Source organism: Nycticebus coucang, chromosome 1 (genome assembly GCF_027406575.1).
Source record: "Nycticebus coucang isolate mNycCou1 chromosome 1, mNycCou1.pri, whole genome shotgun sequence".
Lineage (NCBI taxonomy): Eukaryota > Metazoa > Chordata > Mammalia > Primates > Lorisidae > Nycticebus > Nycticebus coucang.
This window is the reverse complement of record NC_069780.1, coordinates 161,316,788-161,330,568: the sequence shown is the minus strand read 5'-3', so window position 1 is coordinate 161,330,568 and position 13,781 is coordinate 161,316,788. Positions and strand designations below refer to the sequence as shown.

Here is a 13,781-nt window from a genome sequence, read left to right as displayed (position 1 = left end):
TGTCCCCAAGAATCTTTTCCTATGTAATCAGCACTGTATGTATTTGAAGATATTCTTAAATCATACATTATGCTAATTCAGAAGGGCCTTAGAGGACCCCTCCAATACATATATTAAGATGAACATTTTCCCACTTTTTAACATCTCTGAAATTGAGACACCTTTCACAACTGATGGCATCTGACAACTGTCTTGGCACCTTTAGCTTCTAGCTGTCCCATGGCTCCAGAGGAGGTACTGTGGCCGGCACCTGCTCCCCACCCCTCCCACCCTTCTCCTGACCCTATCCCTTTGACCACCTGACCCCTCTTGTCACTGAGAAGCCACTTGATCTCAAACACACAAACTTTAAGACAGGTGGATTTCCCAGGACCACGAACTGCTTGTGGTGTCTATGCTTTACACACTTTCTAAGTGGTAAGGAAGACCAAATCATAGCATACTTTATAATGATAGTGTCTTCTATTCAAAGAAATATGATAGTGACAGTTAAATGTGACGTATGGCATGTGTCTTGCTGAGCCCTGATGGGCTCCCACCTCCACCCTCACCTGCTTCACAGGCTCCAATGCCACGGGAAGTTTTCTTCTTTTCCTGTCTTTCCTGTTGGAGAAAATTGAACTAGAGCTCACTGAGCAATTCTCTCTCCATGTCCCTCGTCATGTTTATTTTCAGGCTGCTGATATCAGCTTTATCTCTGTGGTTCCACTAATGAGCCTAAGATGCAACTGCCTTGAAGGTGGGTGAAGGTTAATGCCAAGGAAACTGAATTTCAGGAAGGCGTTCAGCCACAAAGCCTGTCAGCCCCTCTGGCCGGTGTCAGTTGAGTGTTGGTACCTACACAGGGCCTTTCATGTGAACAATTCTGGTAATTTCAAGTCCTCCACAGGGATATTTTGCCTAATCATTTTTGTGGTTTATTTTTGGACAACTTCCCATTTCTTTATAAACTGGGTTGTGCATAAGCAATGTGTGGACAGGAGAACAAAATTTGAATACACGTCCCATTAGGTTTAAAGGGTTTGGACCCTGTTCTATAGCTTACCAGAGAGCAACAAATCTAGTTCTATTCAGGCGATTTAATTCACATCTCATTAACTACGTTGGCAAAATCCAACATTAGCCCTGAAAGGCTAATTTGATTAAAGAACTGATAGACATTACTTCTTTTTGACTAATCAAGTTAATTTTAATGGAGGTAATAATGTCTCCCTGGCAGGTTATTGTGAGAATCAAATAAGCCAGCTAGCATATTCTGGTGTTCTGTGAATTATGAAGTGTAAACAAACATAGGTGATGATTGCTGATCTCTTTATTCCTGCTGTACCCTCCACATTCCACCTCTTGTTTCTCTGCCTTTCTTTACCTCTGTCTTCCTAAGAAATCTTACCTAATTATTTAGCTGAGGGAAATCTCCTAAACTTTATCTATGTTTTCAACCAGTAAATTAATCTAATAAATATATTCAAAAACCAACCATAGGCTAGTTATGGAGTTGTTACACAAATGTACCATATTAAACATTTAAAAACGACCACTGTGTACTCACTTTGAATTGCATGCAGCAGGTATTCGTAGTCCCAGCTTTGTGGGAGGCTGAGGCAGGGAGATCTCTTGAGACCAGGAGTTCAAGACCAGGGAGAATCTCATCTCAGAGAAAAAATATATATAAATCTGGCTGAGAACCCATAAGACAACTCCTAACATACATTGAGTGTATTCAAGGGCTCCAGGGAAATGGAGATAAAAGGAGCAATTTCAGAGATGATTTGGAGAAAGTTGTTCAGCACTCCAACCCCAAGAAAATAAAATGAGAGATGCTGCCTATTTCCAAATCAAAACAGAGGGGCTGCCAAGGGAACACAAAGGTTTTATATGTGAATTTCCAGATCTGTCAGATTTCCTCCGGAAAACTTTAAAGGGTAGGATGGAAGACCTAGCTGCTGAGGAATAAGCTGAAAATGTAGAAAGGCTATACTGGGGATTAGGGACCCCATATTTTGTCAGTAGAAACAGGGTTGTTTCCTACGAACTGTGGGGCATACTATAAAAGAGCCAAGATATAGTCCCTGAGGTGCCTTCCAAGAAGACCATCGAAAGTGGCACCTCATTAAGGGTGATAATAACCACCAATCAAGCATATTTAGCTCCCACAATCAAATATGATTTGCATTTGATTATGACTTTGAGGGACAAATTGTCTTATCAATTAGTTCTCTGAATTGGCGTAGTCTTCGCTCTCATGGACGTTGCTATCTGATCCACAAGCGGCATCTTTGGTGATTTTACATAGACATTTCTAACTTATATAGAGGCAGAAGACTTCAAATATGTGTCACAGAGAACACATATGTGCACTCATATCACATTTGTTGTATTTATGCTTAACCCCAGTTTGATATTCAGTATGTCTCCAGTGGGAAGGCAGTATAAAGACTGAAAAATAAAAGGACAGAAACAACTGACAACTAATTCTGTCCCAAGGTACCATTATGGCATAGCATCTTAAAAAGATTTATCTGCTAGGGACGGAGGGGGGTGGTGGGGCCTTGGTGTGTGTCACACTTTATGGGGGCAAGACATGATTGCAAGAGGGACTTTACCTAACAATTGCAATCAGTGTAACCTGGCTTATTGTACCCTCAATGAATCCCCAACAATAAAAAAAAAAAAAAAAAGAAAAAGAAAAAGATCTATCTGCTTTTTTGCATCCAGATTTTATCTCATAGAACCACAGTGGAAAATAGTATATTCTCTCCATTTTTAAAATAGAGAATCTAAAAATAAGCTTAAGAAACCCAAGATCACACTCTGTGAGAAAAGGGAGGAGGTTAGTACCATTGATTAAATCTCTGCTTATGATTCTATTGGCCTAACATTCCAAACTCGTGTTGGATATACTTGGATTGGGAGAGAAAGAAAACCTCCACCAACAAACCTTCCTACCCATTGATAATGCCCATACATGCTCTTACATTTCTTCTCTGGGCCCAGGTACAAACAGTTTTGCTCTTATTCTGCATAACTTCTGTAAGACACCATGTCATTCTCACAACTCGAGAACTGCAAAAGCCACATGAGTTTACACTGTTACTGCAGGTGACAAAGATCCAGCTCAGGAAATAAGGGAGATTTGTGGGTTCATAAGGCATGGCTGGTGAGAAGTTGGCCTTAGGCACATCTAGAAGCAGGAAACCAAACAGTCCCATAATGCTCCCTCCCTGCATTTCTGTGTTTATGTGTCAACTTCTTTTTCTCTGACTGAAGCTCAGCTGGCTGTGTGTATATGTGTGCGTGTGTGTGAGTGTGCACGTGTATGTGTGTATCAATGGAAAGATGAAGTGTTGCTGCCAGATTCCTATTCAGTGGCTTCATGGCCATCATCTCTCACCTCCAGTTTTTAAATGTGGGAGAAAAAGCCTGACTGGTACATATTGTAGTAGTACCTTGGGACAGAATTAGTTGTCAGTTGTTTCTGTCCTTGTACCTGGGTAGTTAACACCCAGGTCATATGCCCACCCCTGGGTGTAGCCACTGTGGACAGACTAGAGCTATATTCTGAGTACATGCCCTCCCAGGGTAACACAGATGCTAGGCAGGCTAGTGCTAGAGCCACTTTGAAGTGCAAGCATCATAAAGGAAAATGTGAGACAAAAGCAGACAAATATTCACACATGGAGCCTTAGATGATCAATTTTTATAAACATATGATTGCCTCTGACAGGGGGCCTGACACAGAATTCTTTTAGGTAATGTTTCATTTTATTCTTTCTAGAAGGACAGTATCATTTTTTTGTAAGATAAAGATGAAAGCAACAACTTGGTTAGAAGCAAGTGATTTTACTGTTGGCCATTCTAACATTGCATCATTTCCATGCCAAGTCAGGAGGAAAAAAGGGACAACCACACTGATCTTTACGAATTTAGACTATTTATTGTATTTATTAGTGCATTTCTTAACATTCATGGCACTCTTTAATCAGGATATAAAATCATCTATTTAGGTTTTGCCACTGAAGGTTTAAAATATTCTTAGAATCGTGTTTTCTTAAGGAAACAGGCTGGAATGATAAGCAAGTAAGTTTGAAGATACAGCAACCATGAACAACATAATTTTTTTCAAAATTATAATCCCAACATAGACACATATTACACTCATGAACCTTGTATATTCTAAAAAGGATGCTTTTTACCAGTACTTTTTACCAGCCAGACAGCTCATTTTACATACAGAGCATCTTACTCAGTAAAAGCCTCTCTCCTCTCTTAGTATTGTACATGATGCAAATATAGCTGTATCTGAAGAGAAGTGGGTTTCAGTGACCACCATCACCTAGAAACACCCATAAAGGCCTGTACTTAATGACAAAGCAATGGTATATTTCACTGTACTATGTCTACCTCTGTCCAGAGGACAGCTGTCTGGCCTGTTTTCGGGGTACTTGGACTTTTATCCCATTTGATACCCAGGGTACTTCTGAAGCAATCTCATTGGGTACCAGAATTGAGGATACATACACTTCTAAATAAAAGTTTCTTACAAACCTAATCTCCCATGTTTATTCCCCAACACTGCAAGTTCACTGATTTCAAATTTTGGACTTACCCATCATTATTCCTCCTATCTGGATAAGGCTGAATTAAAAGTAGTTTTCTAAAGAAAAGTAGCCTTGGCAGAAGAAAAGCCACTATTCTGCAAGAAAAGTCATTCAATATTTAAAATCTTTTCTGAGCAGAAATGAGAGGCTGGGAAGAAACTATCTTTTATTTTTTTTTAACATGGCTGTCATTGTGACTGAGAATTCATGATAGATTACCCTCACAGTCCTTTTTGGGTTAAGAGGAGGTACTGTACAAGTAGCTGACAATAACATAGAGAAATAATCTTAAGGACCCTTTTGGATACAAAGGAATATTGCATTGTTTAAGATGAGAAAACTGATAGATCTGTTAGGTTTCTAGCCCTCTTCCTATAATAAGCCTTAGTCTTTGGCAAAGCACAGATGGATAGTTGGTTTGTTTATAAAGACAGCTTCTTGGTGAGATGTTAGCACCAGTAGATTCTAAACCCCTTGGTCTCTCCCAGAAATCCATTACTTCTCTCTGAGAGACATGGCTGATTGTCTTCTTGGGCATCTATTTAGCGACAAGAAGAATAGGAGAACGAGGCTGCTCCCTGGATCAGAGGCAACTGCAAAATCAGAAGTCCCAAAAGGAAAGCCAGAGGAGGTTGAAGGAAAAACAATCATCATGATAGCATTTCTCCTAATCACATATTTATATATATATTATCTTTCTTTCAGGACTAGTAAGTCATAATTTAGTTATGAGTGGAAGCACATCTGTGAAACTCTTTCTAGGGCCCTTCTTGGTAAAACGGCATATAATTTAGCACACATACCATACTAGGCAAAGATACAACTAATGTGAGAACCAATCATAAAGACAACTTTTTAGCACTTAAAAAATAAGACAATCATAAATGCTTTCCTTTTGTTTTTCACTAAAATGTCTACCAAGTACTCTTGAGAGAACCAAGTCTATATGGCCGAATAAAGCCCGAAATACTACAAGCAAACTAATCAAGTACAGTTTGTTAAGTATACAGTTATGATGACCGATGTCCTTTCACTTAAATTCAATGGGCTTGAAATGAAAAACACGCAGCCTGGGACAAATGTCCATATTTTAGTTGGCTATCTGCTTCATAGGCATGAGTTCTGGTGAAACCTGGTGAAAGAAAGAGGAAAAAAGTATCAAATTATGAGAAACCACATGGTATACATGTCTCTCCTTTGAATTCCCAACTTGAAAGATGTAGGCAACGAACTGCCTTGTCATGGACATTGCCTGGAGTTTATTATTTCCCACTCTGAAAACCAAGACAGAGGAGAGCACTCCTCTTTACATTTTACGTATTGGGTACTTTGTGGGTCTCCACCTTTTTATGTGTCAACTTATATTTAGCTCCTAAATTAAGGATAACTGGGTCAAACAACAGAGTGGGTAGAAGAGGAGCAGAGGAAGACAAAGGATCCCAATAACCAAGCCTCCCTATTGGATGGATCAATGATCTCCAAGACTGATGCCTCTGAGACTTCAATCAAAACACAGCAAAAAGCATATGTCTCCAAATAGACCCAACCAATCCACAATTTTTTTGAGCCAAGCTTTATGTAGTCTTTGGATTATCTAGATACGTATTAATGAAGAAATGTATGATCAATGATAAATCTTATCAGAAATGTCATAATCAGAATAGAAATGATACAAAGGCAATAAAAGGTTTCTCAGTTATTATTAAAAGGAGGTAACAGCATTAAAACTATTAAATGTTGATTATAATTATCTTCAATGTACAAAATACCAAATGCTTTCCTGAGAATCTTGAAGAAGACAAAAATAAGAATAAGTCTACGCTTAGGGTAGAGCTGGTGGAAGGAGAAACCTAAATGTAAGTGATCTAGTTTAATATGACAGGTTTTTCAAAGTATGGTACCAGCTTCAGATTTTTAAATTCAATATAGCAAATATCCATTGATATGTAGTTAGTAAACAGTACCTATGGGAAGTGCAACAGGGAGTACCAAAATTTAGGCGATTATTTGAATCCCTCAAGAATGTGGCAATTAAAGTGGGCCTAATTAACATTTTGGCTTTCAGAATGAAAAATTACTATTTTGTTAAATTAATGAATGAACAAAAGAAAGAATATGTGGATGACTAGTAATCTTCTAAGAACTAGAAAGAAGGCTCCTAAAAGAGGTTAGGTCGGTATTAAAAATTGGAAGAACAGGCAATTATTTGGCTTCAATGAGGTTAAGTATTTTTAGTTCATTCTGTATTAATTGTGCACAATTAACTCTTTACAATGTCAACAGTTAACGTCCTCTCTTTCATTCTTCTATTAAAATAATAAATAAGAATAAATAAAAATAAACAAGAATAAGTAAGTTCAGAATGGTTTGGTGGGATAAAGCTTATGATAAATGAGACTTGGCATTTCCAAGAGCAGATGTATAATAATAGACAAAACAATAAATGAAATACATAGACAAAAATAACATCCCACATATGCATAGACCTTCAGCTCTATTAAGAATAAAAGACATGAGACACCAACATGACTTTTAAGAAGAACAGGATCCTGCGTTCAGACCTCTGGAAGAGCTGCCCCACGACCCACCATCGGCACCCTCCCGAACCTCCGTAAGAGCTGCTCAGGGACCCGAGATCGGCACCCGCCCAGACCTCAGTAAGAGTTGCACTGGGACCATGATCAGCACCATCCCAGACCTCCGGAAGAGCTGCGCCAGGACCCACCATTTGCACTCTCCCGGACCTCCAGAAGAGCCACTCTGGGACCCACAATTGGCACTCTCCCAGACCTCCAGAAGAGCCACTCTGGGACCCACAATTGGCACTCTCCTGGACCTCCAGAAGAGGTGGCCCAAGACCCACCATCAGCACCCGACCGGACCTCCAGAAGAGCTGCGCCAGGACCCACCATCGTCACTCTCCTGGACCTCCATAAGAGCTGTGCCCGCCTGGAGCCCAGTAAGAGCTGCACCAGGATCTGCTACCCCACATGCTGGGCCTCCCCACACCCTGATCAGGAACTCTGGGATCTGCGCAACCCGTGTCCTCCCTCCAGTACCCTTCCTGCCTCCACACCAAGGCTAGTCTGGCCAGAGACTCTTGTAGCCGCAAGTCCTCCAGAGCCCTCCCTGCCTCTGGGCGGAGCCCTTCTCCTGGCCAGAGACAGCTGGAGCCCTGGGCCCTCTGTGCCAAAATCACTGGGCGCCTGGTACTCCTAGAAAAGTGTGCACCACCCGCCACCCTGTTGCTGGATCTGGGGGTGTCACACTTCAGAGCTGCTCCCACAACCAGAACTCCCTGGCTGGGGCAGCAACAGAGGAACTACACAGGGCCACACCCTACAAAGATCCAGCAACAATAGAGTGATCCTGCTGGGGTCTAATCTTGGAGAGACACCTCCCCAACTCTGAGGATGGCCAGAGGCAACGGTAAAAAACAATCATGAGGCGAAATCAACAGAAAAACTCTGGCAATATGAATAATTAGAGTAGATCAACTCCCCCCACGGAACAATGGGGCAGACACAGCACAAGATCCCATGCACAAACAAATAGCTGAGATGTCAGAAATCAAATTGAGAATCTGGATAGGAAATAAGATTGAATTAGAATTCCAAGCAGTAACCAAAAAGATGTCTCAAGAATTCAAGGAATTCAAAGACCAAATGACTAAAGCTTTTGACACATTGAGACAAGAAGTTGCAGCCCTCAAAGATCGGAGAAACACAGTAGAATCCCTCAGTAACAGAATGGAACAAGCAGAAGAAAGGATTTCTGATGTTGAAGACAAAGTTTTTGAACACTCCCAAACTCTCAAAGAAGATGAGATATGGACGGCAAAAACAGATCACTCTCTCAGAGAGCTCTGGGATAATTCGAAGAAAACCAATATTCATCTTATAGGGATCCCCGAAAGCGATAAAGTGGCTTCATAAGGCACAGAGACTCTTCTCCATAAGATTATGAAAGAGAACATTCCACACATGCGAAGAGATTCTGAAATTCAGATAGCAGACAGTTTCAGAACTCCAGCATGACGCAACCCAAATAAGACATCCCCCAGGCACATCATAATCAATTTCACTAAAGTTAATATGAAGGAGAAAATTCTGAAAGCAGCCAGACGAAAGAAAACCATCACCTACAAGGGCAAGAATATTAGAATAACTGCAGATCTCTCTGCTGAAACCTTTCAAGCTAGAAGAGGATGGTCATTGACTTTTAATCTCCTAAAACAAAATAACTTTCAACCCAGGATCCTGTACCCAGCTACACTGAGTTTCATTTATGATGGAGAAATTAAATACTTTAATGACATTCACATGTCGAAGAAATTTGCCACAACTAAGCCAGCTCCCCAGAATATTCTCAGACCTATCCTCCATAAAGACCAGCATAATCCTCCACCACAAAAGTAAACCTACCAAGAAAATTTTGATCAAATTCCAACTTCCACAGTTGCAAAAGGATTAAAAATGTCCACTGGACCCTCAAAAGGCTTATAAATATTCTCAATTAATGTGAATGGTTTAAATTGGCCTCTAAAGATGCACAGGTTGGCTGACTGGATACAAAAACTCAAAACAAATATCTACTGCATACAAGAATCTGATCTTACATTAAAAGACAAATATAGACTCAAGGTGAAGGGATGGTCATCTATACCCCGGGCAAATGGAAAACAGAAAAAAGCAGGCGTTGCAATCCTATTTGCAGATGCAACAGGCTTTAAACCAACCAAAATTAGGTAGGAAAAGGATGGACAATTCATATTTGTTAAAGGTAATACTCAATACGATGAGGTTTCAATTATTAATATTTATGCACCCAACCAGAACACACCTTATTTTATAAGAGAAACTCTAACAGACATGAGCAACTTGATTTCCTCCAGTTCCATAGTAGTTGGAGATTTTAACACCCCTTTAGCAGTGCTGGATAGATCCTCCAAAAAGAAGCTAAGAAAAGAAATCTTAGATTTAAACTTAGCCATTCAACATCTGGACTTAGCAGACATCTACAGAACATTTCATCCCAACAAAACTGAATACACATTCTTCTCATCAGCCCACAGAACATACTCCAAAATCAACCACATCCTAGGGCACAAATCTACCCTTAGCAAATTTAAAAAAATAGAAATTATACCTTGTATCTTCTCAGACCATCATGGAATAAAAGTTGAACTCAATAACAACAGGAATCTGCATACCCATACAAAAACATGGAAGCTAAATAACCTTATCCTGAAGGATAGATGGGTTATAGACGAGATTAAGAAGAATATCACCAAATTTATGGAACAAAACAACAATGAAGACACAAATATCAGAACCTCTGGGATACTGCAAAGGTTGTCCTAAGAGGGAGATTTATAGCACTGCAAGCCTTCCTCAAGAAAACGGAAAGAAAGGAAGTTAATAACTTAATGGGACTTCTAAAGCAACTGGAGAAGGAAGAACACTCCAACCCCAAACCCAGCAGAAGAAAAGTAATAACCAAAATCAGAGAAGAATGAAATGAAATTGAAAACAAAAGAATTATACAACAAATCAATATATCCCAAAGTTGGTTTTTTAAAAGGTCAATAAAAAAGACAAACCTTTGGCCTACCTAACCAGGAAAAAAAGAGTAAAATCTCTAATTTCATCAATCAGAAATGGTAAAGATGAAATAACAACAGACCCCTCGGGAATTCAAAAAATCCCTAATGAATATTACAAGAAACTACTCTCAGAAATATGAAAATCTGAAAGAAATCGACCAATACTTGGAAGTATGCCACAACGAAGTGAAAATATTGAACAGGCCTATATCAAGTTTTGAAATAGCATCAACTATACAAAATCCCCCCCTCAAAAAAAGCCCAGGACCAGATGGCTTTATGCCAGAATTCTACCAAACCTTTAAAGAAGAACTAGTACCTATATTACTAAACCTCTTCCAAACTATAGAAAAAGAAGAAATACTATCCAACACATTCCATGAAGCAAACATCACCTTGATCCCTAAAGCAAGTAAAGACCCAACAAGAAAAGAAAATTATAGACCAGTATCACTAATGAATATCAATGCAAAAATACTCAGTAAAATCCTAACAAACAGAATCCAACAACACATCGAAAAACTTATACACCACAACCAAGTGGGATTTATCCTAGGGTCTCAATGATGGTTCAATATACGTAAATCTATAAATGCAATTCAGCACATAAACAAACTAAAAAATAAAGACCATATGATTCTCTCATTTGATGCAGAAAAAGCTTTTGATAATATCCAGCATCCCTTCATGATCAGAACACTTAAGAAAATTGGTATAGAAGGGACATTTCTTAAACTAATAGAGGCCATCTACAGCAAACCCACACCCAATATCGTATTGAATGGAGTTAAATTGAAATCATTTCCACTTAGATCAGGAACCAGGCATGGTTGCCCATTGTCTCCATTGCTCTTTAACATTGTAAGGGAAGTTTTAGCCATTGCAATTAGGGAAGAAAAGGTGATCAAGGGTATCCATATAGGGTCAGAAGAGATCAAACTTTCACTCTTTGCAGATGATATGATCATATATCTGGAAAACACTAGGGATTCTACTACAAAACTTTTAGACGTGATCAAGGAATACAGCAATGTCTCAGGCTACAAAATCAAAACCCATAAATCTGTAGCCTTTATATATACCAACAACAGCCAAGCCGAAAAAAGTCAAGGACTCTATTCCTTTCACAGTAGTGCCAAAGAAGATGAAATATTTGGGAGTTTATCTAACAAAGGATGTGAAAGATCTCTATAAAGAAAACTATGAAACTTTAAGAAAAGAAATAGCTGAAAATGTTAACAAATGGAAAAATATACCATGCTCATGGCTGGGAAGAATCAACATTGTTAAAATGTCTATACTACCCAAAGCAATATATAATTTTAATGCAATTCCGATCAAAGCTCCATTGTCATATTTTAAAGATCTTGAAAAAATAATACTTCATTTTATATGGAATCAGAAAAAACCTTGAATAGCCAAAACATTACTCAGAAATAAAAACAAAGCAGGAGGAATCACGCTACCAGACCTGAGACTGTACTATAAATCGATAGTGATCAAAACAGCATGGTACTGGCGCAAAAACAGAGAAGTAGATGTCTGGAACAGAATAGATAACCAAGAGATGAATCCAGCTACTTACCATTATTTGATCTTTGACAAGCCAATTAAAAACAGTCAGTGGGGGAAAAGATTCCCTATTTAACAAATGGTGCTGGGTGAACTGGCTGGCAACCTGTAGAAGACTGAAACTGGACCCACACCTTTCACCATTAACTAAGATAGACTCTCACTGGATAAAAGATTTAAACTTAAGACATGAAACTATAAAAATACTTGAAGAAAGTACAGGAAAAACTCTCCAGGAAGGAATCAGCCTGGGTGAATATTTTATGAGGAAGACTCCCCAGGAAATTGAAGCAGTATCAAAAAAACATTACTGGGACCTGATCAAACTCAAAAGCTTCTGTACAGCCAAGAACATAGTAAGTAAAGAAAACAGACAGCCCTCAGAATGGGAGAAAATATTTTCAGGTTATATCTCTGATAAAGGTTTAATAACCAGAATCCACAGAGAACTCAAACGTATTAGCAAGAAAAGAACAAGTGAACCCATCTCAAGGTGGGCAAAGGACTTGAAGAGAAACTTCTCTAAAGAAGACAGACGCACGATCCGCAGACACATGAAAAAAAGCTCACCATCCTTAATCATCAGAGAAATGCAAATCAAAACTACTTTGAGATATTACCTAACCCCAGTAAGAGTAGCCCACATAACAAAATCCCAAAACCAGAGATGTTGGCATGGATGTGGAGAAAAGGGCACACTTCTGCACTGCTGGTGGGAATGCACACTAATATGTTCATTTTGGAAGGAGATCTAAAAATAGACCTGCCATTCGATCCTATAATTCCTTTAGTAGGTATATACCCAGAAGACCAAAAATCACAATGTAACAAAGACATCTGTACCAGAATGTTCATTGCCGCCCAATTCATAATTGCTATGTCATGGAAGAAGCCCAAGTGCCCATCGACCCATGAATGGACTAGCAAATTGTGGTACATGTATACCACGGAATATTATGCAGCCTTAAAGAAAAATGGAGACTTTACCTCTTTCATGTTTACGTGGATGAAGCTGGAACATATTCTTCTTAGCAAAGTATCTCAGGAATGGAAGAAAAAGTATCCAATGTATTCAACCCTACTATGAAGCTAATTTATAGTTTTCATATGAAGGCTATATCCCAACTATAGCTCAAAAATACGGGAAAAGGGCCAAGGGAGGAGAAGTGAGTGGGGAGGTTAGGGTGGAGGGAGGGTAATGGGTGGGGCCAAACCCACAGTGCCTTAGAAAGGGTACAGGTAAAACTTACTAAATGCAGAATACAAATGTCTACATACAATAACTAAGAAAATGCCATGAAGGCTAGGTTGAACAGTTTGATAAGAATATTTCAGATTGTATATTAAACCAACACATTGTACCCCTTGATTGCACAAATGTACACAGCTATGATTTAACAATAAAAATAAATTTAAAAAAAGAATAAAAGACATATGGGCTTTTAGTATAAAGGTAAGTTTGTCTCACAAACAATTCATTTGCTTTTTTAAACAATACAGCATCTGTGAAAATAATTTAATAAAGTGAAACTTTCTTTTTTCAAATACAGATCATTTTTAATAGAAGCTTCATAACATTTCCTTTGAACACTGGACATCTTAATTTTTTTTTTGATAGTCTGAAGGTGTCATCCTGGGTAGAGGGCTGTGGCATCACAGCTCACAGCAACCTCAGACTCTTGGGCTTAAGTGATTCTCTTGCCTCAGCCTCCTAAGTAGCTGGGACTACAGGTACCCACCACAATGCCCAGCTATTTTTATTGTTGTTGTTGCAGTTGTCATTGTTGTTTTAGCAGGCCCGGGCCAGGTTCGAACCCTCCAGCCTCTGTGTATGTGGCCGGCACCCTTACCCACTGAGCTATAGGAACTGCTCATCTTAATTTTTTTAAAAAGTAAACATCTGATCTTCTTTCTGGCCATGTCAGCTCTATTTTAAGTTCTTAATACCATTTATATCCTCAATGTGGAAAATGACTTTTATCAGAAAACCAGATGCAACTTTATGT

At 39.0% G+C, this 13,781-nt stretch overlaps 1 protein-coding gene across 1 annotated transcript in view; it reads right to left on the bottom strand.

The window, feature by feature from the left end:
* Positions 1–5,474: 5,474 nt before the first annotated feature.
* Positions 5,475–13,781, bottom strand: part of OXCT1 (3-oxoacid CoA-transferase 1) — a 189,855-nt gene continuing 181,548 nt past the window's right edge. Inside the window, exon 17 of the mRNA XM_053591594.1 lies at positions 5,475–5,730. Coding sequence (XP_053447569.1) covers positions 5,689–5,730 — 42 coding nt within the window. The 3' untranslated portion in view covers positions 5,475–5,688. The remainder of the gene's footprint in view (positions 5,731–13,781) is intronic.